The 26,704-nt window shown below is 34.0% G+C and overlaps 2 protein-coding genes across 4 annotated transcripts in view; both read right to left on the bottom strand.

Moving 5' to 3' along the window:
• Positions 1-691: 691 nt before the first annotated feature.
• Positions 692-13,052, bottom strand: LOC126816607 (arrestin domain-containing protein 17). 3 transcript variants are annotated; one of them, XM_050543288.2, is made up of 8 exons: positions 12,713-13,052; positions 10,810-10,933; positions 10,126-10,248; positions 8,471-8,682; positions 7,795-7,977; positions 6,345-6,563; positions 5,544-5,709; positions 692-4,616 (listed from the first exon to the last, which is right to left on the bottom strand). In XM_050543288.2, exons 2-8 carry the CDS (start codon positions 10,922-10,924, stop codon positions 4,456-4,458), a joined length of 1,179 nt encoding a protein of 392 aa, XP_050399245.1. In that variant the 5' UTR covers positions 10,925-10,933; positions 12,713-13,052; the 3' UTR covers positions 692-4,455. The 3 variants fall into 3 exon arrangements, with proteins under 3 accessions (XP_050399245.1, XP_050399244.1, XP_050399246.1); XM_050543287.2 differs by having other exon boundaries at positions 12,894-13,052; XM_050543289.2 differs by having other exon boundaries at positions 6,354-6,563; positions 12,894-13,052.
• A 186-nt stretch (positions 13,053-13,238) lies between these two features.
• LOC126816610 (mannosylglucosyl-3-phosphoglycerate phosphatase) overlaps positions 13,239-26,704 on the bottom strand; it is an 18,134-nt gene continuing 4,668 nt past the window's right edge. The window contains exons 6-14 of the mRNA XM_050543295.2: positions 25,469-25,591; positions 24,652-24,817; positions 22,191-22,286; positions 21,412-21,579; positions 20,398-20,570; positions 18,799-18,876; positions 18,218-18,342; positions 17,587-17,731; positions 13,239-16,882 (exon numbers count right to left, since the gene is read on the bottom strand). Coding sequence (XP_050399252.1) covers positions 16,748-16,882; positions 17,587-17,731; positions 18,218-18,342; positions 18,799-18,876; positions 20,398-20,570; positions 21,412-21,579; positions 22,191-22,286; positions 24,652-24,817; positions 25,469-25,591 — 1,209 coding nt within the window. The 3' untranslated portion in view covers positions 13,239-16,747. The remainder of the gene's footprint in view (positions 16,883-17,586; positions 17,732-18,217; positions 18,343-18,798; positions 18,877-20,397; positions 20,571-21,411; positions 21,580-22,190; positions 22,287-24,651; positions 24,818-25,468; positions 25,592-26,704) is intronic.

Here is a 26,704-nt window from a genome sequence, read left to right as displayed (position 1 = left end):
ATCAACTTTTTCATCAATAATTCATCATTCCAGATCTTACTCCTATTTCATTCTTGAAAATGCACCTGCGTTTGTTTTTTTCAAAAAAAGATTAATGCTAAATATGGAGAATATTGTATGCTGTCCACAATGGATGTTTCGATACAATAAAATCTTATCTTATCTTTATGGTTCAATTTTATTTCAACAATTCGCTTGCACATAGGGGTCTTTAGCAGTGGGAGTAAACCGAAGGACTCGGATAAAACCCACGAGGATGGACAGGCAACCCTACTCCTTGTCACGTACAACCAGGGAATCGAAACCACGCCAGTTGACTCAATGGCAGACCTTATGATACAGCATGCACACGTTAACCATTTGGCCATCCAATCCCCCGCTTTTACGTGTACATCCTCAGTATGGTACTTGCATTATTGAACAATGTCCAAATTAACATTTCCATTTTATTTATTATTTCAATCCAACTCAGATGGGCCTAGCTTATGAAATATTAATGTTGGCCACTGGAATTTCGAAACGATCGAGAGAGAGAGAAATGGGAACGTCCACTCAACACAAACTAGGTCATTTCGGGACTAACCATTAGGCAAATAAGGCACATGTCTCATGACCAACACAAACTAGGTCATTTTGGGACTAACATATGGTACAAATTTATTTCAAATAATAAAAACACTAACAACCAACATCAACTTTATAAGTTTAATCCAATCAGTAATAATAATGTTAACAGTTATTTTTCTCATAGAAAAAAAAAGAGAAAAACATTAAAAATGAATTTAACAGAAGTTTATTATACATCAAAAGATGCAAACGTTTATATTACAAATAACACCAATAACAACTTCAACTATTGCTACTTGTATATCATAAACAACAGAAAATTAATAAATGAAACATAAACTTATACAATAATTTATATCAGGCCCTGATTTCACAAAACATTCTCAGACTAAAGTTAGGCATTTGCTCAAAATTGTTCGCCTTATTTTAACCAAAATATAGCACTTTATAAAATTTTTGTTGTTTTAATGTATCAAATACATCAATAAGAAACTATGTTTCTGGATCAAAGATATTTCTCATAGTTGATTCAATTCTTAACTTAGGCCCGAGGAAGCTTTGTGAAACTGGGGCTAGGGCTTTCTCTTCAATATTCTGCCAGTCAGTCAATATTTGATGTATTTCTGTTACTTTGGATTAGCAGGATATTTTTTCCAATGAATATGAAGTGTTTTTACAAATAAAAACTATAAATTTAACTTTATTTCTTTAAGTCGCATTTAGTAATTGAACAGTAACACACTAACACTATTTATAGATAATAATTACTGGTTTATTAATATACAACGTTTCGAGGATCATACTCTCATCTTTATCTAGCAAATCAATAAACCAGTAATTGTTATTCAATAAATAGTGTTAGTGTGTTAACTTTATTTATCGAGTTTTAAGGTCAAATTCTTTGAAATTCTAATTTTATGGCATATACAATTTCCCTGTCAAGACTGGCACACTTGATTGAAATGGGAGCCCTGATTTATTCTATTAGTTTTGTTATTTCAATAATAAATTCAGTTTGACTAGAGACTAGATTATGTATGGATGCCTGTAAAATGGTTTTAACAAAAAAAATCATTTTAGCCTTTCTCTCGATCTGTTACCGTTGGAAATAGTCTATTTCCTTTATTGTATTGGAATCATGAATCGTGACCAAACTTGAGATTTGATTGGCTTCAGAATTACTATACATGACTGGTATGAAACTGTTGTTGTGGTGTTAGGTCTCAAACATATCACTGGTAATAGTAAGGCTATTTTATTTATCATGTTGGTATCGCGTTCAAATTCACGATGTGAATGGCTTTGAACTGGAAGCTGGAAGAACTATACAGGATTACTATGAAACTGTTGTCACGGTGTTAGATCCCGATCATACAGTAATAGGTATAGCTTGACTACTATCAAGGTTAGTTCATTCTGCACACAGAGAACTATCTACTTCAAGAATACATCTCTGCCCTGAATGGCCACCATATCTAAATATCAATATACTATTTTGTAATGCGGTTCTACTCCGTTTAACATCTGTTATACACATACAGAGTAAATAAACCTTTTTCTTTTTCATTAAATGAAAACGAAATAAATACTTCTAAAAATTTGTACAGTATACTGTGTGGTTTCAACTAAAATCGTCGATTTAGGAATTAAAATGTTGGTCAACTAGCTTAGTGTCTGTTCTCAACGTAAGTTTAGTATAAGGTTAGTTAGTTGGGTGAAGGCCAAGATGGATGAAAGTTAGGTCATATCATTGAAACATTTCTGATTACTTTAAACTGAATTATGAAATATCTTTTAAATCATAATTAAACTAAATCGTACAGTTTACATCAATATACGATCTTTAATGAAAGTCTGGGAAAACAGAAATATATAATGTATATGATAAATAAAACAAAAATGAAATTAAGGAAATTTTTTACGTTGTAATTAATAGACAAAACTAAATTATACAATTTACATCAATATAGGATCTTTAAAAAAAGTTGGGGAAGAACATAAATATCGGTTTTGTACTGATATCTGCTCAGCAATGTCTCCGGCTATCCAAAAATGTAACTACAGTATCTAAAAATTCGGTCAATAAAACAAAAAGCTATAGGGGCATAAATTAACAAAGAAAATTAAATTATATAGTTTACATCAATATAGGATCTTTAATGAAAGCTGGGTAAAAAACGTAAATATAGATATATTAAATTATAATTAAAGTTAAATTATACAGTTTACATCAATATAGGATCTTTGATGAAAGTCGGGTGAAAAACGTAAATATATATGTATATGATAAATAAAATAAAAATTATAGTGACTAGTAATTTGGCATAATAATACTTAGACAATAAATATAAAATATAAACAATTGCACAAGTATACAGTCAACATATAAAATATTCATGCTGAAATAAATATACTAAATATAGCATCTATAAAACATGACACAAAAACATGGAGGTATCACATTTTGAGTTTGTAATTAATATTAATTAAGGACATATTATTATGTCGTTAACAGTCACGAGATGCGAACCTATATACACAAAGAAAGAGAGAAATGGGCTTTAACTTGACACAAACTAGGTCATTTCTGGACTAACATATGGTTTAATTTTATTTCAATAATTCGCTTGTGCATAGGGGTCTATAGCAGTGGGAGGAATTCGGAGAAAACCCATGAGGTTGGACAGGCGACCCTACTCCTTGTCACATACAAGCGGGGAATCAAAAACACCCCACTTGACTCAATGACAAACCTTATCACACAACGCGCAGGCGTTAACCATTCAGCAACCCAATCCCCCTGTATACATAAAGCCAAACTCAATTAATTTTTAGTTCATCGAGGTATTGATAAATAAATAGCAAATTAAGTCCTGTTAACTATTTTTTAAAGAATTATTTTTTTTGTTTAAAATTTTCAAACTTTAAATGTGGAACTAAAAGCCTTTGAGAAGATCAAGTACTTTTTGTTTTAAAATTAATTTTTTCCATGAAGGGAGAGAGAGAGAATGGGGTTTAACATCCACTCGACACAGACTAGGTCATTTCGGGACTAAATGAAATGAAATGAAATGAAATGGGGTTTAACGTCCTACTGTTCTACTCCTAACCTGGGCTAATGAAGACGGGATTTCGGGACTAACATATGGATTAATTGTATTTCTTGCACATAGGGGTCTTTAACAGTGGAAGGAAGCTGGAGGACCCGGAGAAAACCCACGAGGTTGGACAGGCAACCCTACTCCTTGTCACGTACAACTGGGGATTCGAAACCACGCCAGTTGACTCAATGACAGGCCTTATCATACAACGTGCACGTTTTCCATGAAGGAATACATAACATAATTTTAATAGTTGTTCCTGAAGAACAAATTTCAAATTGGTTTGGCCTACTAGGGAAAATCCATTTGTGACCAGAAACATATCTTATGATGTATTTCAAGAAAAGCACACTTTACAAGTCTTCAAATTTTAATATAGCTGCCATGTACACTTGCAATGAGCACATGCATCACTGGGCAATGTGTGGCACATGCTGATATAACAGTGGCAGACACAGTAGTTGACACTTTGTAATGATTAAATATGTATAATTTTGCAGAGCTTATTATGTAATTTGAGTCTTAATTATAGTGTTCCTAATCATTTACAATATCATACTTTCTGAGGGAAACTTTGCCTAGATAGTGCTGTTTCCATCTACTCTTAATCACATTCCAACTGTCAGGGGTTCTTTTATGTGCACATCAATGAGTACAAGGGTCCCAGAACCTTTTAGTTACTGAGCCAGTGACATACCCACTGAGTCACAATACTTAAAGGAACAGATTTTCCAAATATCATTCTACTGGAAAATTATATATGCATTAATATTGTTGAAGGAAATACTTAATCTTGTAAATGGAAAGCAGCATTCTGTGTTGAAGGTTGAACTGTAACGACGGGCGATGCACCAGCTAAGCTAGGTGATGATATAGGTTCATATGAAGTACCACTTGCCCCTTGCTCTGTTTTACTTCCTAAAACACATTCTTCATAAGAAGGAGGAGCTGTAATGAGAAATATTTTAACACATACAGGATTAGGCAACCTCTATCAGTCTATACTATATACTGTTAAATGTTTTTATTAGAAAAGAAGATGGTTACCGAAAGTCAGCTTGGTTGTATCTGCTAGGTACTCTAGCTGTAAATTCCTTGCACTAAACAGTATCCTGTGCTCAATATGATAATGTGCCAAAGTGCCCTAGAAGATACTGTGCCAAAGAGTAGCTTATGTTCTGGAAGATACTGTGCCAAAGAGTGGCTTATGCTCTGGAAGATACTGTGCCAAAGAGTGGCTTATGCTCTGGAAGATACTTTGCCAAACACTAGCATATGCTCTGGAAGATACTGTGCCCAAAAAAGTAGCTTATGTTCTAGAAGATACTGTACCAACGAGTAGCTTATGCTCTGGAAGATACTTTGCCAAACACTAGCTTATGCTCTGGAAGATACTGTGCCAAAGAGCAGCTTACTAGAAGATAGTGTGCTCAAAAGAGTAGCTTATGTTCTAGAAGATACTGTACCAAAGAGTAGCTTATGCTCTGGAAGATACTATGCCAAAGATACTGTGCCAAAGAGCAGCTTACCAGAAGATGCTGTGCTGAAAAGAGTAGTTTATGTTCTAGAAGATACTGTACCAAAGAGTAGCTTATGCTCTGGAAGATACTATGCCAAAGACTAGTATATGCTCTGGAAGATACTGTGCCAAAGACTAGTAAATGCTCTGGAAGATACTGTGCCAAAGAGCAGCTTACTAGAAGATACTGTGCTGAAAAGAGTAGCTTATGCTCTAGAAGATACTGTACCAAAAGAATTTTGTGCTCTAGAAGCACTGGACTTTCTTTTGCTCTTATAGCTCCTATATTTGAAAGCAGAATATTTTATTGGTTTTATCGACAATAACAATATTTAATGAAATTATTACTGACATACCATCTAGATGTTTTATAATTGGGTTAATATGATCAGGAGACAACACGGTAGATTCAGGTCTACGTATGACTGGTCCATGAGTTACAGGCATCCTGACAGGCACGGTTCCAATTAAAATAAACATATTACAACCAATACTACCAATCAAACCTGAATCAGCTTTTAACTAAAATATAATAAGTGAATTTATTGTATTTGATGTTGGTGTCATGGACGTTTTGTTCAGGGATTGAGCGAATATCTTGAAAATTGTCATTGCTACTGCTGTTACGATAGTAAACAAAGTCTTGATTATCAATTTTTTATTCAAATCATTAAATGCCAATTGTTTTTAAATCAGCTGAAAATTTCGAGCACCCAATGACGTGGAGAGTTGATTATGGTCTTATGTTAATAAATGTCTAATTCATAATTTAGATAACATCTAAGGCCTAAAGAAAGACCTGCAATAGGCATATTTAGCTCTTACATAATGCATCGTTAAGCTATGTTTCAATTGTTCTCAGCAGATGCACTGGTTTACATTCCTCCACAACCCTATCCCCTAACCATTAAATTCCCCCCCCCCCCCAAAAAAAAAAAAAAAATATAGACTACACAATAAAATCCCTTCAGCCTTGCAATAGTTGTGGCCATGAAAAATTGTTTTTATATTTTGCAAAATATCTATTTTGATCCAACAAGTACTGTCACCCAACTATTGCATTTCCCCTGGAGACCGATAGATGAGCTTATATTGCACGATGAGAATGATTGGCATAACATTCAGTATAATCAAGTGGATAAATAACTCACACTTACTGTACTTACACTAAGTTCATATTCTGTAGTTATAATGCTACAACCTTCTAGTCTTGAAGGTGGCATGGCCGGTAATCCAACAGAGCGTTTCAAAGATGTGTATTTATGGCTTTCTATTCCTTCACCACTTTCAAACAACCCTAAAGGTATGGTTTTCGTGTGATATTTGGGTGAGCCGGAAGAAAACAAGGAATCTGAATAACCTTGGTAAGTAACGTTCTGAAAACAATACACTAAAATTAACTTTTTATCAGGCCTTGTTTCAGTTATTACTTGCCGGTCAACTGACTGGTCAATGATACCAGACCCTGAGTTCACAAAGCATTCTCAACTTCCTATCACTGTTTTGGAGAAGTATATTTGATCCAGAAACACCAAACTTTGCCCACAGTTTCTTATTGATGTATTTGATACATTAATACAACAGAAATTTCGTAAATGAAATATTTTAGTTAAGATAAGGCAAACAATTTTGAGTAAATTCTGAACTTAAATCTGTGAATGCTTTACGAACTCGGTGCCTGGATTACTATGCTAAATAAAACCCTTGCTTCCTGAAGAGATACTAGTCGCAGGTACAATTAAAACCATTATTTCCAGGTCTGCAAATAGGTCCTGCTTCATACTGTGATTCTTACTAAGATCTGAATTACTAAAATACTAGTCTTATCTAATGCAGGGGAGTAACATGAGAGCTATTTAAGATCTGTCCACCAATTTTTCCGAACACTATACTTTACCTGTAACGCTGTTGCCGTATGGAACAACTTACCAGAGAATATTAAATCAGCTAAAACTGTACAGAACTTCAAAACTTTGATTAAAATACGCTTTTTCAAGAATAGTTTCCTGTGTTAGAATAGTTCTACCTCAGACACGAAGCAGACTTTAATTGAAAATGTTGCTCTATATAAATGCAAGAATTTTTATTATCTCTAACCCAGATGCATGTAAAATACACCCACCAGAAATCTGAGTGGTGATCAATTTCTGAACATTAGTGACAATGTTTGTTGCAAGATATGCTATAGCTTATAGCATAATGGAATTGATGACTATTTGATCACACCTGGTGTTGGACATTGTTGCATAACATAGACTATTCAGTCCACACCTGCTGTCAAGTTGTAAGATTAACATATCCGGCACATAAACAGAGAGAGAGAGAAATGGGCTTTAATGTCCATTCGACACAAACTAGGTCATTTCGTGACTAACATATGGTTCAATTTTATTTCAACAATTCGCTTGCGCGTAGGTGTCTTTAGCCGTGGAAGGAAACTGGAGGACGCCGGGAAAATCCACGAGGATGGACATGCGAAACTACTCGTCACGTATCGAATCGAAACCACGCCAGTTGACTCAACGACAGACCTTATGATACAAGCGCATGCGCTAACCATTCGGCGATCCAACCCCCCCTCTGGCACATAAAAGTATTATAACCTACCTGAAGTAAATCAAGAGAGATTCGTCCAATATCAACGTTAGAGTTATTATGACAGTCAATCGTGAAGTTAATTGTTTCACCAGGCACAAAACCACTTTTTTCTAGCTTTAACTGTAGAAAAACGGTACCTTCGTCACAACAGCAGGATTCTACAGATTCTTCTTTCTGTATAATGGATGGTTCCTGTAAATAATACCAGCTCTGACTTATACTTGAATTGATGCGGTACAATGTGGTAAAAGCATAAATGACATATATTTTAACCAAAAATTTCATATCATCATTAGCTTGGTTGGTGTAGAAAAGTAGAATGACATTTCACCAAAGATTTCACAATAAAAAGCTGGGAACATCTAGTGGATAGTAAAAACTTACCCTAGCAGAAGGAAATTGATTAGTAAAAACTTATCCTAGCAGAGGGAATGTCTAGTGGTTTGTAAAAACTAGCAGAAGGAATGTCTAGTGGTTTGTAAAAACTTAGCCTAGCAGAAGGAATGTCTAGTGGTTTGTAAAAACTTAGCCTAGCGGAAGGAATTTCTAGTGGTTTGTAAAAACTTACCCTAAAAGAAGGAATGTCTAGTGGTTAGTAAATACTTACCCTAGGGGAGGGAATGTCTAGTGGTTTGTAAAAACTTACCCTAGCGAAAGGAATGTCGAGTGGTTTGTAAACACTTACCCTAGCAGAAGGAATGTGGTTTAAATCTAAATGATGAATGATAGTAAACACATGCTCTGCTTCTTCTGACTTCCAATTTCTATCAATGTATGCTTTACACAGGTAGCGTATGTAGCCCTTACGTCCTTCAAATGAAGAGGGAATTGACTTGGGTAAATTTATTATAAATGGATAAACATAGGAACCTGCTGGAAATTCAGCTACACCACTGCCTATAAAATATACAGAGAACTTAAATCTAAACGCTTAAACCATAGTGTTACCCGGCAACAAATATACTTCCATCTAGGGCTGGATGATATTTGTAATTTTTATTACTGAGATATCAATATAAAAATCCACAATATATATTGCCATTGATGCAATATCATATGGCTTCAAGACAAAAGGCTCGAAAAGAGGCGGCAAACATATGTTTCAATAAAATATAATATTACTTCACAGAATATTTAAGAGAGTTAAACGATAAATTGGATTATTGTGGTATAAAAAAAAAATTGTCAATAACATTTACATATTCTGATATATTGATTCATAAAAGTTATTGTCCAGCTCTAGTTAAATACAAAACTAATGCCTTAATACAGCTCTGTAGAGTATTGATTTATGAAGTATGAATTCTTTTGTATGACCAATCTGATTTATACTTTGTTTCAATAAAATACAATAATCTTTGAGAGAATATTGCTGGAGGAATGGCTTTAATCTAGAGTCAAATGATATATTGTATTATTGCGGTATTTTTAACGGTAAAAAAAATATTGTCAATCAAATTTACATATTGTGATATATTGATTTATAAAATTATTGTCCATTTCTACTTCCATCAGAAGCAGTTTCAGGGTCAGAGGCAAAAAAAATATGCATGATATCGGTGAATTGTGGACAGACGGACAACAGAGAGAGTGAGAGAGAGAGAAATGGGGTTCAATTTTATTTCAATAATTCGCTTGCACGTAGGGGTCTTTAGCAGTGAGAGGAAACCGGTGGACCCAGAGAAAACCCACGAGGTTGGACAGGCACAATCGGGGAATCAAAACCACACCAGCTGATTCAATGACAGACCTTATGATAAAGGGCGCACATGCTAAACATTCGGCCATCCAACCACCCCGGACAACAGAGATAACAATAAACATGGAATGAGAGCATATAACAATTATGTCTTCGTAGGGAGCCACAGTGAGTGATCTGATGACAGATTGTTACAGATGATAATTACTATAAATGAGTGATAAATTGTCTTTTTAGATACAGACAGTAGCTCAGCTTAAAGAGGGTAAGGGGGTGGTCCACGCTGGGGCCTATCACTGATAATGTCAGGCTTTGTCAGACACAATATGATATTTTTAATACATGTCTGACATAATGTTCAAAATGTCCGATTCAATTTGAGTAGTTTCTGACACTATAATCAAAATGTCTGACAATTTGACTGGTGCCACTAAAATCATTATTTCCAAACTTGACTGGGTGGCACTTTTTTGTGGCAGCACCTTTTACTATACTGCAAAAAAAAATTGTTTTTCTATTAAGACAGTAGAAGGATACAAGATGCCTGACTATTTTATTTTGCCATAAAAACACAGGTGGCACAGATTCTAGCAATGCTGCTAGATATGTATAGATGTAAATAAATATTTTTTTCACTGTACCATTATCATATAATATTTTAATTTCATTTATATAATTTTCTGTAGCTTTATAATGTTTACTGCTGTCATCTTTATTGACGTCCCAGTGTGACTTGGCTTTGCCTTCACAATGCAGATAAATACCTAAAACATTAAAACAGACATCGCCATTAATTAGTAAATTGCAATTACTTTCATTTTGTTTCCTTCTGACAGTGACTCTTCATTGTAAATGGTAAACCATTATCTTGACTTCAAGCTTATTTGAACCCATGGCGCTAGCTCTCTTACCAAGAGCTCCTGGGTTTGACCGCAATGTAGGTTGCTCCTGTTTCGAGAAAAATCACCTTTTCAAGTCTATTATTATCTTATCTTCAAGCTTATATGGAATCATGACAATGGCTCACTAACCCAGTGTGTTTTGGTATCCTCTTGTCAGATATGCAAGAAGGAGAACCTGGCAAGGAACAGCTTCTAGTTGTTCGTAAGGGACAAAAAAAACCACAAAACTGCTCATGTCCATGTAAAATATCCATCATAGCACTATATGAAATCAATCTCATTTCATTGTATGTCAGGCTGACTTATTAGCAATTATCTGATTGACAGCAGTGTGTTATTTCTACACAACCAATGTACTCAGCTGGCAATAGTCATTTTAAAGAAGAACAAAACATGGTAGCTTCCATTAATTTAAATACTTACGTTTAACATCTAATGGTTTGTTCAGTTTAACAATAACTTGACCTATTAATTTCTCACCAGCATCATAAACACCATTGCACCGTTCTAATGAAATATAAAACTGTGCTATCTTCATTCTTTATACCTACAAAAATATTTTAAAAAAAACATAAAAAGGGAGATAATTCCATGATTTGCCATCAAAATTTTCTGAATTTTCGAGTCCTGCATTATTTTCTGATTACATTATTATTTAAAACCATTACAAAGAGAGAGAGAGAGAGCGAGAGAGAGAGAGAGAGAGAGAGAGGGGGTGTTTAATGTCCACTTGACACAAACTAGGTCCCTTTGAGACTAACATGGTTCAATTTTATTTCAATTATTCACTTGTGCATAGGGGTCTTTAGCAGTGGTAGGAAATCGGAGGACCCGCAGGAAATCCACTAGTTTGGACAGGTGACCCTACTCCTTGTCATGTACAAGCTGGGAATTGAAAACCATGCTACTTGACTCAATCGCAGACTTTATGATCTAAAGCTCGCGCAATCAATAACAGCTGACTAAAATTTCCAAAGTCCCTATAGGAAGTCCATATGTAAAAAGCTGATCCACTAACCACTGTTTAAAATGACATGAAATGCGGTTCAACGTTCTACTTTTCTGAATGAACCGGGCTGATAAAGGCAGACATCATCATATTGTGATAGAAATTTTGCCCAGGCAGCAGCGCTACAGCCTACTCTTAAATTCAAATTGTCAAGAATTCTTTTATATGTACACCAACATGTACGCAGGACCTTGTTTTTTCATCCGATCCGAACAACTAGACCATGTTCCTTCCAAGGCCCTCCGATCTGCACCTACACCAAGGGAAAACCACGTAAACTGATGCATGATTTCTACATGTGATGTTTTTATGTATACTACTGTAAATGTTGGTTTTTAGTCCAACAATTTCATATTTTTAAGATATATTTTTAAAATTTATTAAAATAGAGCCTTAAAATAGATGGTATCCATAAACCGTCCTACCTTGTTAAAGAATAATCCTATTAATCCTATAATTCACTATTGCCAGCTGAGAAATTGGCAAAAATATCATTTTCAACTTCAAATTCCAACGTTTGAAGGTAGCTAATGCATGGAGGCGATAGGAAAACAAGGGAGGTAATTGTGTTATTATTTCCTGTGTCAATGATTTTTAAGGGTGGGAAATAATGCCCATGGTCGTATAATAGTGAGTTGATAACCTATTGAGCAAAAGACATAGAAATAATTATGTTTTGACTTTCTTAGAAAATATGAAATTCTCGCTTTAATAAAGTTAACTTATTTAGAACTAAGAACTTTCAAATAAAGAAATTTAACTAAATTCATTAAGGTGAAGAGCGGTAGTATTTATGTACATGTATTTGTTTAGATCTGAATAAATCCTGCCACCATTCCAATCACACACACTGTCTTTTCATCACCATAATACTTCAATCAAGTTATTTGGATTTGGAATCAGACACTGGCTCGCTAGCCTGGAGGTCGCGTGTTCGATCCCTGCATTGGCCGAGAAAGTTCATCAGGATTTTGGCATTCACGTAAATGATCCCTTGGCAGATATAAGAGTAGGCCATAGTACCGCTGCCCGGCCAAAATTTCCCTCATAACACACTGTATGGCGTATGGCCATCTTCATTAGCCCAGTCAGAGCAGAACATTTAAATTAATTTTATTTGAATTTGGAATGAAATGTTGAAATAAATAGAAAGCTAATTCATCATATTTCCATGTAAATATCTATACTTTAAGTATTTAAATAAATACTATTTTTGTACTGTATCATGCTGTCCTCAATGGATATTTTGGTACAATAAATTTTATATTATCTTACCAACAGTAATGACAAATGATAGAAAAAAATGATGAACCTTACCATACAAAATGCTGTGGATGTTCCTTATTAAACAGATTTCACAATTTTTAAGTGGCTAAAGTAATATACAACTGTACACACCCATAACTAAACTTGCATTTAAAAACATTTACAACATGATGGGGTTGTTTTTGTCAATCTCTGGCTTTTAAAATCCCCTGAAAAAAACACAATTTCTCACCTTCCCAGGTTTTGAGTATCTAAGTTCATCATTTACAAGAGTTTCATATGTAAAGAATCCTGACATTCAACATAAATTTATTTCACAACATCACTAAAACCGTATTTATTCCTGGAAATGATTTTGACTCCTGAGTAGATGTTGATGATTTAATATGGCCTTCACCTTACCAGGAACCTTGAAGACCTTAGGGGTAGATAACTCCTCCCAAACCGCAGATTATCCCCCCTTTTAATGCAAACATCTCAATATTTTGATCCACAAAACACAAAAAACAATACAAACTGTTAATGAATAAAATAGATTTTTATTCTGAAAATATATAACATGTCTCTAATAGTTCTGATTTATAAACATAATAGATAAAAAAAAAAAAAATTACATACATATATATTCAAATAATAATAATTGCATAGAAATGAATACAATTCTGGCAGATAAAATATTCAACTAATAGAAATATAACATATCAATAAAAGGAACTTAATAAAACAAAAACACATTTGTTTATAAAAAGTACAAAATATATTTTAACTAATAAAATATGACAATATAAATGATTGTTAGGCCAAACATGAACAATATTCTGGTTCTCAGACAATCCTTACTAAGCATCTGATGCGGGAGTCAGAGATTTTTATTTTTGTGTTTTAATTTTGTCAAAGGAGAGAGAGAGAAATGAGGTTTAATGTCCACTCAACACAAACTAGGTCATTTCGGGACTAACACACGGTCCAATTTAATTTCAATAATTTGCTGGCGCGTAGGGTCTTTAGCAGTGGGAGGAAACCGGAGGACCCTGGAAAAAAACCTACGAGGTTGGACAGGCGAACCTACTCCTTGTAATGTACAACAGGGGAATCAAAACCCCTGAATCGATACAGCGCGCACATGCTAACCATTCAGCCATCCAACCCCCCTTTTGTCAAAGGATCACTGATGATTCGACTATTTGACTGAATGATTTATAATATATGTCAAATCTCAAGTCACCACATTTATCTCATAATGTTCTTTATTGGAATGTATGATTATCCAGTATCATGTTTAAAGGAATGTATGATTATCCAGTATCATTTATGATTATTATTAACAGTTATCAGGACTGTGTACTTGATAAATGAGTCTACGGATTCATTTTAATTTTTTTATAGATTTACTTCTCTGATGAGGTAAAATATTTATGTGCAGTAATTTATGAGACAGTTTTTATTCTTTGAAAAACAAAACCCACGTCATGGGGCCCTTTTTTTTAAGTGACACAGGATTATCAAAGCACCAGAATTTTTTTAAAAAAGGCCTTGGAATATTTAAGGTGTATTCACAACTGAAATTAAGCATCTCCCTGAAATAGATCATCTACTTTGGTTATCATCCAGCATGTAAATCATAAATATATAAAGACATAAAAACATAAAATAAGGTTGTACTATTGGTATGCAAAATAATATTTGATTAGAATATACGAGCTAGAAATACAAAATATAAAACTTTGAATAAACTGGCACATTATTGGGACCATTTATTTTGTGTGCAATTGCTAAATGCCACGCAAGAATTATGATCTATGGTTTGAAAATGCAATGGACAGTAAGTAAATAAAGAAATTAAAGGGATATTCCGATATATGTTTGAAATGCAATGGACAAAAACATCTTGACTGACTGTAAAGGTGTATTGCAGCTGTGTAAAATGCATGCAATTTATGATGAAGACAAACACTAATATTGGAGAACTTTCAATATCCAATTAACAGCACATCAAAATAATGGCACATGTAATATTTTTCTTATCCTCTTTCTGACAGAAATCCATTCTTTGTCTTACAACTGATTTTTCAAGCAAGGGTACAGATAATCAAGGTAAATTTCCGATTTAGGATCAAAAGAATAAAAAGTTGATCTTTGGAAGCATAGAAATATATTAGAAAGTAAATCCTCTGCTCATGTAGGGAAAGTTTACACTAACTCTTTTGCCTATAAATATGTTAAACCTCTACAATAATACGTATTATTATTTTCATTGTATGGCCCAAATCTAATAGAGAAATATCTCAATATCATTCAAATGGGTGATGTCCTTTTAGAATTTTATTTTTATAATTTGCATTACAATGAAGTACAAACGGTTAAAGATACATTCTGTAAGATTTAGATAAAGAGCTGACCATTCTTGCTATAATAGCTCAAAAATAGATAATGTTCAATGAAAATATTGAAAATTTCATTCAAATTACATCATTCTGAGCCAAGTTATCACTGTTTGTAGTTTTGACAAGATGTGTGCATAGTGGTAACCAGGGCACTGGTATATTCAAGATTTGGCCTCGCTTTCCCATTTTTAAATTAAATTTTTTAAATGGCGAACCGTTCTAATCTAGTTAAAATCTCAGGTATCCGATGCCACCGAGAGTTGATTATGGTCTGGATAAGTTAATAAATGTCTAATTAATAATTTAGATAACATTTCAGGCCTAAAGAAAGACCTGCAATTAGCAGATTTAGCTCTTGCATAATGTATATTTAAATCATACAAGTGAATAAGCTAGTCTATCTACCATTTAAAAATATATTAAAATATAAACTTCTTTTCATGGTTTAATTCAATGCCCCTTATATACAAGTACAACAATTAACAATGACAGCAGTAAATGATTCATAAATAAATAATTTTGTCAACAGTAATAATAACAGCAGCTTGATTAGATGAAATCTAATCAAACATCTAGCAACCGCGAAAAAATATATCACATATCTGTCGGTCATAGATCAATTTATGAGATCTTTGCAGCTAATTATGAAGGAAATATCACCTAGAAATAAAGCACATGGCCCTCAGTTCACAAAGCATTCTCAGACTTAAGTTAAGAATTTACCCAACTTTCAATCACTGTTTATGAGAAATATCTTTAATCCAGAAATACAAAACTTTGCACATAGTTTCTTATTGATGTATTTGATACATTAAAACAACAACAGTTTTATAAAGGGCTATATTTTAGTTAAAATAACAATTTTGAGTTAATTATCTAAGTCTGAGAATGCTTTGAGAACTTGGAACAAGTCACGGACATTATCAGGCACAGATCGTGATCAAGACCTTGTCAAGCCTGTTATTCTGACTGGCACTGATTTGTGTTTTTTCTGTGTTTTTATTGACATTTGTTTTTACATGTTCAGCACAAAGTTGAATATGCCAGGTACAAGTTCATTAGTGCCTGACATTTTGTCAAACACCTAATCATTTCCAGAGGTGCATTGCAATATTAAATTTAATAAGATATTTTCAATCAGATTCCAAATTATAATTAGCAAGATTGTTGAGTTTTAGTGATCTTCCATATATAAAACAGTGGAATGTTATAACTTAACTTCAAATTATAAACTACATATTGTTAAAAAACAATAAAATTTAAGCATCACGAAATTAAGGCAACTTGAAATGTATCAACACACATTCGTATTTAAATTGATAAAAACACTGTACTGTATGTTTCAATCTTAACAACCGAAGTAAAGTTGTGTTGAAACTGATAAAAATGTTGAATCTTCATCTTAACAATAGACAATTACGTAAACTAATGACATTTTGATTTCTTAAAAGACTCCAAGCAATATTTTTTAGTACATATTAGCATGGATTAACCCATAGCAACTTGTATTTTTTCTGAAAAAAGCAAATACTTTAATTAAATGTTAAAAAATCAATTTTTCCATGGATTAACCCGGGAAACATAGATATTGTACCTCAAATTTAAACGACAATCTCTGGCCTTAATATGTTGCTTGCATCACTGCATATCGATTAAATATAATTACTCTGAATAAACCAAGACTTTAGCAATGTAACTTTCCCTAATTAGAAACAATTTCTTCGTTTTCTAGATCCTCGTCATCTTCTAAGTCTATAGTAGAAGATAATTTATTTTCTCTCAAGTGAAGTCGTCTGGAACTGGTAGAATCTTTTAATGCTAACATTATAATTCTTTTCTGAAAAAGAAAAAACAGAAACTAAGTTAAACTATAGAGCATCAGCTGCATGTTGACAACAACCTTGGGTATGAGAAAGAAGTACAAAACGATACTTTAAATAGTCTTTTAGGAAACTATTAAAAATGTCAGTAATCAAAGCAGGATTATTAAAGCTGGTAAATCGAAAATCTTTTAATGCTAACATTATAATTCTTTTCTGAAAATGATAAAACAGAAACTAAGTTAAACTATAGAGCATCAGCTGCATGTTGACAACAACCTTGGGTATGAGAAAGAAGTACAAAACGATACTTTAAATAGTCTTTAAGGAAACTATTAAAAATGTCAGTAATCAAAGCAGGATTATTAAAGCTGATTAATCGAAAATCACAACGTAATTGTAGTATCTGAAAAGAATTTGTAAGGTTTTGTGATTTTTGAAACAAAATGTGAGTGTCCAATCATTGACAATTGTGTCAACGTATGTTCAATCCAATTTTTAACAATCGAAAATGTTTCCTTTAAAACTGTAATAACAAGTGCAGGAGGACTGCGCTACTCGCAAAACAAAACCGAAAAGACAAACCTGAGGACAAGACAAACTACATAGACATTGCAAAAAATATATAACAAATATCAAATCAGGTGAATGGATAACGGGACCAGTTGTAAGCGTCCACTGCTCTGTACAAGATATACCATAATATAAAACTGATACTAACCTCTTCGTCATACTGGAATATTCGACCATCAACTTTAGGAGATAAAAGACGAAGTTCAGCCTCGGCTTCGTGTATACTCTTCTGACGTGTCAGTGGATTGCGTGTATTATCAATACTAGATTGTCTATGTACAATTTCATTCTTTCTAAAATATAGTATAATATTTATGCTGACATTTGTGTTCCATACATGGCATTACGGGTTTGATTCCCGACAGGAGAGTAATGGGAATCAATATTACTCGGATTTACTCGGTAGAGGAGTTTGTAGATTTTTATTCTAATGATTCGTAAGTGCACCAAGGTCTTTAATACTGAGAGAAACCTAGAGCAAACCGATAATTTAGGTCAAGCATTAAACACATTGTCTGGCAAACACCCAAACAGATAATTAAAGGAGTGTCAGAAATAGGGTGTAACATGAACTCGACACAAACTAGGTTATTTCGGGACTAACATGTGGACAATTTTTATTTCAATAGTTCGCTTGTGCATAGAGGTCTTTAACTGTGGGAGGAAACTGGAGGACCCAGAGAAAACCCAACAGATTGGGAAAGGGAATCTCTGACAATGACAAGACCTCTAGACCACCCAGCCCCCACCAAATTAAATACTAAATATAAACTACCTACTTGACAAGACAGAGTAGACTTTGTTTGTGTCCTGATACACATTCTTTATCACCATGTAATATATCTACAGATTCAAAATGATTCTGTACACTAGTTGATATAGTAGGACATGCCTCGGCTGATACCTAATAAATACAGTTAACATTCACATAATATATCATTTAAATAATAATATTGTACTTTAGCATCAACACTCATCTGTCTGAAAAGCAGAATCTTTATGCCATCATATTTTATAAATATTTTGACAAACAACCCTGTATTTTATTTGACGACGGTTCAAGCTATTTTTGATTCTGTCAATGATTTCACTTTAGACAAACAAATTGTAATTAATGGACCTAATTATTAGTCACATTCTTAAATCGTATAACGAGATTCAAGTTAGGATTTTATGGAGAGAACCCAGGGAAAAAACTGTGTTAGGCAGCAGTCACTAATGTGTGTCATGTAAAATCGTGGAAACAAACTCCTGGTCATAGGCGGGACAGAATCAGAATCTATGCTGTAACAGATGTAGCACTTTACAAGACTCTGCCACATTCAAAATTCAAAATCTATAATGAAACAATTTTATTTACCAGTATCTCCGAATCTTTCAGACTATCATAGCCATCTTTACCATTAGCAATATATTCTTTAGTACATAGACGATAATTCTAAAAGAAGACATTGATAATAATTTATCATCAAGAGGAAATTTACTAAAATTGACATCTAACAGCATGTACACCTTTAGCTCACTGTAAACATTGATATTCAAGATAGTCACAAAAAAATAATAAATAAGCAGTACACAAGCTTGATATTATGATATATATATCATATATGGATGCAATTTCATTTCAATTATAGGTCGGGGATCACGTGGCTAAGTGGGTAAGACGCAGGCTCGCTAGCCTGAAGGTTCGGGTGTTCGATCCCTGCATTGGCCAAGAAAGTTCATCCAGATTTTCCGGCGTGGTTTCCCCTTGTCAGTGATGCAGGATGGAGGACCTGACAAGGATAGCTGTCTAGTCGTTCGGATAGGACGAAAAACCTGAGGTCCCGTGTACATATTGGCGTGCACACAAAAGATCCCTTGGCAGTTAGAATTCGATATAAGAGTAGGCCATAGTGCCGCTGTCCAGGCAAAATTTCCCTCATAGCACACTGTATGGCGTATGCCCGTCTTCATTGGCCCAGGTAGGAGGCGAACAGTAGGACGTTAAACCCCATTTCATTTCATTTCAATTATAGTTCATTATTAGCTAACTGTCTTACTGTGTTTCATAAAAATTGAAAGCTTAACATCTGAGATAAAAACAGTCTGTAGAGACTATTACATTTGAATTAATTATCTGAGAGAGAGAGAGAGAAATGGGGTTTAACGTCCACTCGACACAAACTAGGTCATTTCGGGACTAACATATGGTTCAATTTTATTTCCATAATTCGCTTGTGCTAACCACTAAGCCATCCAACCCCCCGAATTAATTATCTATTTACATGTTAAAATGAAATGAAATAAGGTTTATCGTCCTACTGTTCTGCTCCTACTGGGCTAATGAAAATGGGCATACGCCGTACAGTGAGCTATGAGGGAAATTTTGCCCGGGTAGTGGCTCTCTGTCCTACTCTTACATCGAATTCCATCTGCCAAGGGATCTTTTACATGCATGCCAATGTATACACAGGTCCTCGTTTTTTCGTCCCATCTGAATGACTAGACAGCTGTCCTTGTCGGGCCCTCCGTTCTTCACCACTGACAAGGGATCTTTTAAGTGCACGCCAATATATACACGGGCCCTTGGTTTTTTGTCCCATTAGAACGACTAGACAGCTGTCCTTGTCAGGCCCTCCGTTCTGCACCACTGACAAGGAGAAACCACGCTGGAAAATCCTGATGAACATTCTCGGCCTATGCAGGGATCTAAAACGTGACCTCCAAGCTAGGTAGTCCGCATCTTACTCACTTAGCCACTGTGGCTCCCTATTTACATGTTAAAGTGCGTACTATTAGGACTTATTATTCAGAAATAGAAACCCGATATTAATGCAGGTCATTTCGGGACTAACATATAGTTCAATTTAATTTCACTAATTTGCTTGCGCATAGGGGTCTTTAGCAGTGGGAGGAAACCTATCTTTGATAGTTGGTTGGATAAGGCATGACGGTGTCCAAGATTAATAAAATTTACCTTTTGTAAGTCAAGGTAGTCTCCCTGTATTTTTACTAATCCAGGATCAACACGATGTCCTCTGGGCTTACTGGGATCGAAACCAAACTGGATTCCAGCCACTTGTGGAAATCTTCCTTCTAGTTTAGGATACTGAGATACACCATTTTCTAGCGCTTGAACAATCTGTTTACCTGAAATAAACATCAATAATTGAATGGAACATATAGTAACCACAGATGGTCTTACTCAGTTCAAAAGCAGTGCTTGGATGATTTTGTCATCTATGATATATTATAGTATATTATTTACCAAGTCTCTTTTGTTAACATGATTTGTATTGCGCAATTAGTGTTAAACTAATGATAAGTTAAGCTGAAAATGAAATGATTTTTTTAAAAGTGTGTTGATGTTGTGTTTTGACAATAAAGCTTTAAATCCATCATTCATTTTCTTTTCCATTCGTTCCTAGTCAGGATCATCAAGGTTTCATACCATCAGGATGTTAAAATTATTTGTCTATATTATATATAAAGATGTCCAGAAGACAGATAGAGAGAGAGAGAAATGGGGTTTAACATCCACTCGACACAAACTAGGTCATTTCGGGACTAACACATGATTCAATTTTATTTCTGTAATTCGCTTGCGCGTAGGGGTCTATAGCAGTGGGAGGAAACCGGAGAAAACCCACGAGGTTGGACAGGCGACCCTACTCCTTGTCACGTACAACCGGGGATTCAAAACCACGCTAGTTGACTCAATGACAGACCTTATGATACAGCACGCACGTGCTAACCATTCGGCCATCCAACCCCCACCCAGAAGACTGAACCAAGAGTAATTTTTGGATAGTATGCATACAGTTATGGGGTTTAATGTCTTATCATTCTGCAAATGAAGACAAACATGTAAAGTGCTATTGAGTCAAATTTTTCCCAGACATCTCAGCTCAGCCAATACTAATTTTGATTTCGAACTGTCTTCATGTGCTACCATATAATAATGCATCAAGTAATTGTAATTGTTTCTTACCTGTAACTTTAATGACAACTAGATGATCGACCAGGGGGAGTATAGTCAACAGATCACGTATCTTAAATTCTCCACGTGGATGTACTCTATCGGATCGAAATGTACCAGAATTTAGTAAGGCCACATCAGCATTAGTTGCAGTTAAAATCACATCCGTTATAAAATTTCCTGTAATAATTTGTTAATATATAAATACAAAAAATATATTTCATACACTCTTATTATTCTTATAAACATTTAGAGTCTGAATAAATTTCATAGAAAATCTTGATTGATTGATTTAGATATCTTATTATATAAAGTTCTAAGTTAGGACTAAACTGTCTCCATAAAAAAGGTATAACATATTGAAATCAAAAACTATTTTTCTTTTTTCATGATTTCTTATCTCTTCAATAATTTGTTTATTAAAATCACTGATTGCCGAGCTAGACAGAGGGCCTGACAAGGACTGCTGTCTAGTCGTTCGGATGGTCCCGTGTACACATTGGAGTGCATGTAAAAGATCCCTTGGCAGTTAGAATTCGATATAAGAGTAGGTCGTAGAACCGCTATCTGGGCAAAATTTCCCACATAGCACACTGTATGGCATATGTCCGTTTTCATTTGCCCAGTTCAGAGCAGAATAGTAGGACGTTAAACCTATTTCATTTCATTTCATTCACATTTCGGATATTCTTTTTAGAGATTCAAATTATACAATATTGTAATTTGCAAGGAACAATTAATGCCTCAACTGACGATCAGAGACTTTAAGATATTTTTTCAACTTTCTATACCTAAATTTGTTTCTTGAGTTCGAACTTTAGAAAATCTTCCATCTAGCTCCACTAACATTTCTCCTAATTTATTATCCATTTTATCATCAACCTGGGCTGAAAAAAGACAGTTAAACAACTAGAGAATTATAACCAAGCATTTCAATACAGTGTCTGTAGAATATATTTTCATGATTATAGTCATTTTATTTCATACTAAATTATTATTATTAATTTTATTATGTTCTTAATCAATGTCAACCATCATCCAGAAATGGCTAAATTCAGACATTACATTAATCTCCTACACTTGTTTCAACATAATGTTTTTAGTCAAAGGACTTTTTCTTACTCAACTCAACCCCAGATATTGTTGTGCTTAGATCCAGACTCAAAACTTTCATGAGTAAGAATAAAGCATTCACATTGTGACAGTTCTGATAGTTTTTAGACTTGCTTTGATCACGCTCATACATAGATATTGCACAATATAAATAGACTAATATTATTATTTATTGTATTAATCTTTAATTACCTTTTATCTTTTATAAATCTAAGTAAAGCCCCTTATTATAGTCTTATATATAGTCTTTATAAATTAAAGATGCATTATGTAAGAATAAGATCAAGAGCTGGTCGTTATTGCTATAATAGTTCAAAAATAGATAATGAAAAATATATCAAAATTAAAAATTTCAGTCAGACTATTTTGACAAAATGTTATGAGTGTTTGAAATTTTGACAAAATGTGTGCTACACTGTTTATTTTATCATGAAGCTCTTAATGGCCACAGTGTTCCAATCTACCTTAAAATACGAGCCACCCGATGGCTCAGAAAGTTGATTATGGGCTTATCATGTTAATAAATCATAAATGTTTAAAACATTTTTATAGCATTTGAAGCCATAGGCAGATTTAGCTCTTACATAATGCATCTTTAGACTTTGTCTAACTAACTGAATTAGTGTTTGAACAACCAAATGAAATAATACAGACAACTTTATAGATATCATTCAGTAAGTTTATTAACTGCTGCGTTTCATTGAGGGTATTCTTATCGTTATCAAGTACTGATATCAATTTGTATAATGATTGAAAATCTTAGTCAATATGTACATCGCCTGTGTGAATAAATCAGTTTACATACTGACTTAGAATTTCAGTTATTAAATAAATTGAATGATTTTAAGACATTAACTGAAACATAAAATTTATATGAAACCAAATTTCATCAATACTGGATGAAAAGATGACAAATGTGGATTCTAAGGATTCCTAATTAGCACATTAATCATAAAATAAATAATTAAAGATGCCTTCCTGCGTAAAAAATTTGATGATATATTTGGACTAAAAACATATTTAAATTAATTAATCTATCATAAGTTTGCTTCACTTCAAATCTCTCTCAAAACATTTTAATCAAACGAAAACTATAACACGCTTCAACTATAATCTATCTTAATCAGCCTTATTTGTCAAGTGAATTGATTGAGGCCTGAGGGAGAATCCATTTCCAGCTTGTATTTGTTGTTAGTCGCTGACTCGCTGTCATAAATATCAAAGCCTAAGTAAATTCTTGGATTATCCTCTGTCAACTTCTTTTACCGCCGTGTGATCGCAGAGTCTACTGGACATTTACGGGATAGTCTCTTAATGTTCTCACAATGATTACATCAACACATAAGAACTTGAGCAGACAAGCTGCCTGTCAGTTACATTCTTACATTTTAGTCATGTAGGCACCCCATTGGGTGTTTTTCAGAGAATCCAGTATATTTCTATGAAGAGTGAGTGTCTCTTCTTTCCATAAATATCAAAATTGTCATACTTTTATAGGAAATAACTACCCTATGATTACTTTCATGGGAATGTATCTTTAAATACCTTCTGCCTATCATGCGTTCTATTTAATAACATCCCTATAATAAACTATGAATTGTCTGCGATATCACTTTGGTGGAAGTGGACGTTAAATAAAGCTATTTCACACACACAAACTATGGACAACCTCAACAAACAAAAATAAAAGATGCCAGAGCAATTAATACAAATATTAAAGATACATTATGGGAGATTAGATACCGAGTTGGCAGTTCTCACTATAATAGTTAAAAACTAGATAATGTAAGGGCAATTTGCTGAAAATTTCATTGAAATTGATCCACTATGAACCGAGAATTAAGCGATTGAAATTTCCGCCTAGCCTCGATCATCATTACTAAATTCAGTACAATAAACGGCATAGTCTCTCGATTATCCATTTAATCATTAAATCGTGAAGGAGTAAATCGGCTCATAATCCACTAAAGGTCGCAGTCTAGCGATGCCATCGAGAGTTGATTATGGTCTGGATAGGTTAATTAATGTTTAATTAATAGTTTATATAACATTTCAGGCCTAAAGAAAGACCTGCAATAGGCAGATTTAGCTCTTGCATAATGCATGTTTAACTCTGCGACATGTATACCATATTCTTACCTAACTTTGCTATCACCATATCTTTTATAATATCATCTTCTGGTATAGAAGAATCCAGATCAACTCTTTTAATATCAATATTCCAGTTTCCATTTTCCTTTGCTAGGGAAATGTGGCTCAAATTTCGAAAATCTGTGCCACTTTTAACCACATATTTTCCATTTATCTGCAATATATTTAATTTTTTCCATATACCAGGATATGTATGCAATTGGGGCCAAACTTAAAAGTGTAAAGGATTTATGAATACCGCAATATTTCTAATGGATGAGACAGAAACTTGAAATTTTTGTATGACACTATGAACAAAATCAACCATATGTGTTAATGTCAGTGATGCTCAGACATACATGCCAGTCGTTAGTTTTTAAAATTGACTGAAATTAAAATCGAGATGGACCCTTTTTGTCAATCTACGTGCCTTGAGTATTGTACAAGAATATTAGGAGCGATCTTTTCTGAGACAAAGATGAGATAGCTTCTTTCCAATAAAACCTTTAATCGGTAGTTTATTATAATTAATTAGGATCAGGATAATAGGGAATTTGTACTTAATATTCCAATATTCATGACAACTAAAACTAAAATAGTGAAGGAATCAGCCTTATCATTGGCTAAGAGCCAAAACTTGTATTCAGATTTTAACTTTCGACCAATGAAAATGTTGGATCTTTTAAGTCTCTGTGAATAAAACCTTGGGTGCCATTCTTGAGGCATGGGTTACATTTTCACTTCCTAGAACACCTAATAGCATTTTTCCATTAAAAAAACATAGCAAACGTTTTAGGTTGAAATTGTTTTGTAATCCAAAACTAACCTGTTGAACAATATAATCATGATCATGTCCACCCAATATTATATCGATATCATCAACTTCTTCTGCTAATCTTGTATCATTCGGCCATCTCATATGAGTTAAGGCAATCACAATATCAGCACCCTATATGTTACAATATCAAAGAATGTGTGATAAAAAATGTCAAAATAATAAAAATGAATAATAAAATTTGAATCTAAAGAATCATGGAGCAAGGAAAAAGAACGTTACAACAGGGCAATGAACATCCAACAACAAACATACAAACGATGTTCTTGTCATTTCCCACTTGGCCAAGAGTATATTTTGAGATCAAAGAATGTTTACAGGATCACTATGTTCTAAGTCACTGCAATTATTTCACAGGGAAACTGAAATTCTGTAAATCTTCTAAAAGTATCACAGAGTATCAAATAGTTGTACAGTACTAAAATACCAAACTTCAAGAGTTCTTCCCTTCATATTAACCATTAAATATACTCTTCAAAAAAAGTAGGGGATATTCAGAAACATTACAAAACTGCAGAAATGCACTTCTGTTTTCATTTAGGTAACCAGTGTATGTTAATAACAGGCCAATTGCCTATACATGAACATAAACAGTTCATATGGGCGGCTTATCTGACGGCCCCATTTCACTCGCAAAGAGATACACCCTCAAAAGTGAAAATGGATGTTTTTGATTTTTGTCTTAATAATGAGTAATTGCTCCACCAATCCTCAGACATTCAGCAATTCGTCGTGGCATGCTCCTAATCAACCGTCCAATTACGATTTGGGGCAATCTGACCCACTCCTCTTGCAGTGCCACGCCCAATTCTTGCAGTGTTGTCGGTTGACGTTGACGAACACGTCTCACGATCAAATTGAACGTAACACACTAAAGCAAAGATACGCTAAACAGTAAATCTTATGCAAGAACCGATAGGAAAGCAAACATGGTTAGATAAACCAGCATGCGGCAGTTTTCATCAACCCTTACTTGAAGTGTCAAATTTGACAATGAACCCCTCCCACGTGTATGGCGCTATTGCGTGTCGCAAGTGCAGCTCAGTGGTTCTGTTGGGGCAATAAGTTCTTCATCTGTGAACGTACTCTCAAAGCATGTCAAGTGTCCATGACTATTTATCATATCACAACCTGCATAGGTATTTGCATTTCAATATTCCCTACTTTTTTTGAAGAGTATATATCTGATTTCCCCTTTTAATAGCTGTCTGCAGGGCAGAAGTGTGT

Source organism: Patella vulgata, chromosome 3 (genome assembly GCF_932274485.2).
Source record: "Patella vulgata chromosome 3, xgPatVulg1.2, whole genome shotgun sequence".
In the NCBI taxonomy this organism is placed as follows: Eukaryota; Metazoa; Mollusca; class Gastropoda; family Patellidae; genus Patella; species Patella vulgata.
This window is presented reverse-complemented; position numbering and strand designations above follow the sequence as displayed.

What these genes read in the sequence shown, in the direction of transcription:
- LOC126816607 (XM_050543288.2), bottom strand. Translation starts at nt 10,924, where the DNA reads ATGAAGATAGCACAGTTTTATATTTCATTAGAACGGTGCAATGGTGTT. An exon ending in ATGAACTTAGTGTAAGTACA is followed by an intron (nt 5,710 to 6,344) that starts GTAAGTGTGAGT and finishes ATTATATTTTAG; the next exon opens with TTAAAAGCTGATTCAGGTTT. An exon ending in AATTATAAAACATCTAGATG is followed by an intron (nt 4,617 to 5,543) that starts GTATGTCAGTAA and finishes TTCTCATTACAG; the next exon opens with CTCCTCCTTCTTATGAAGAA.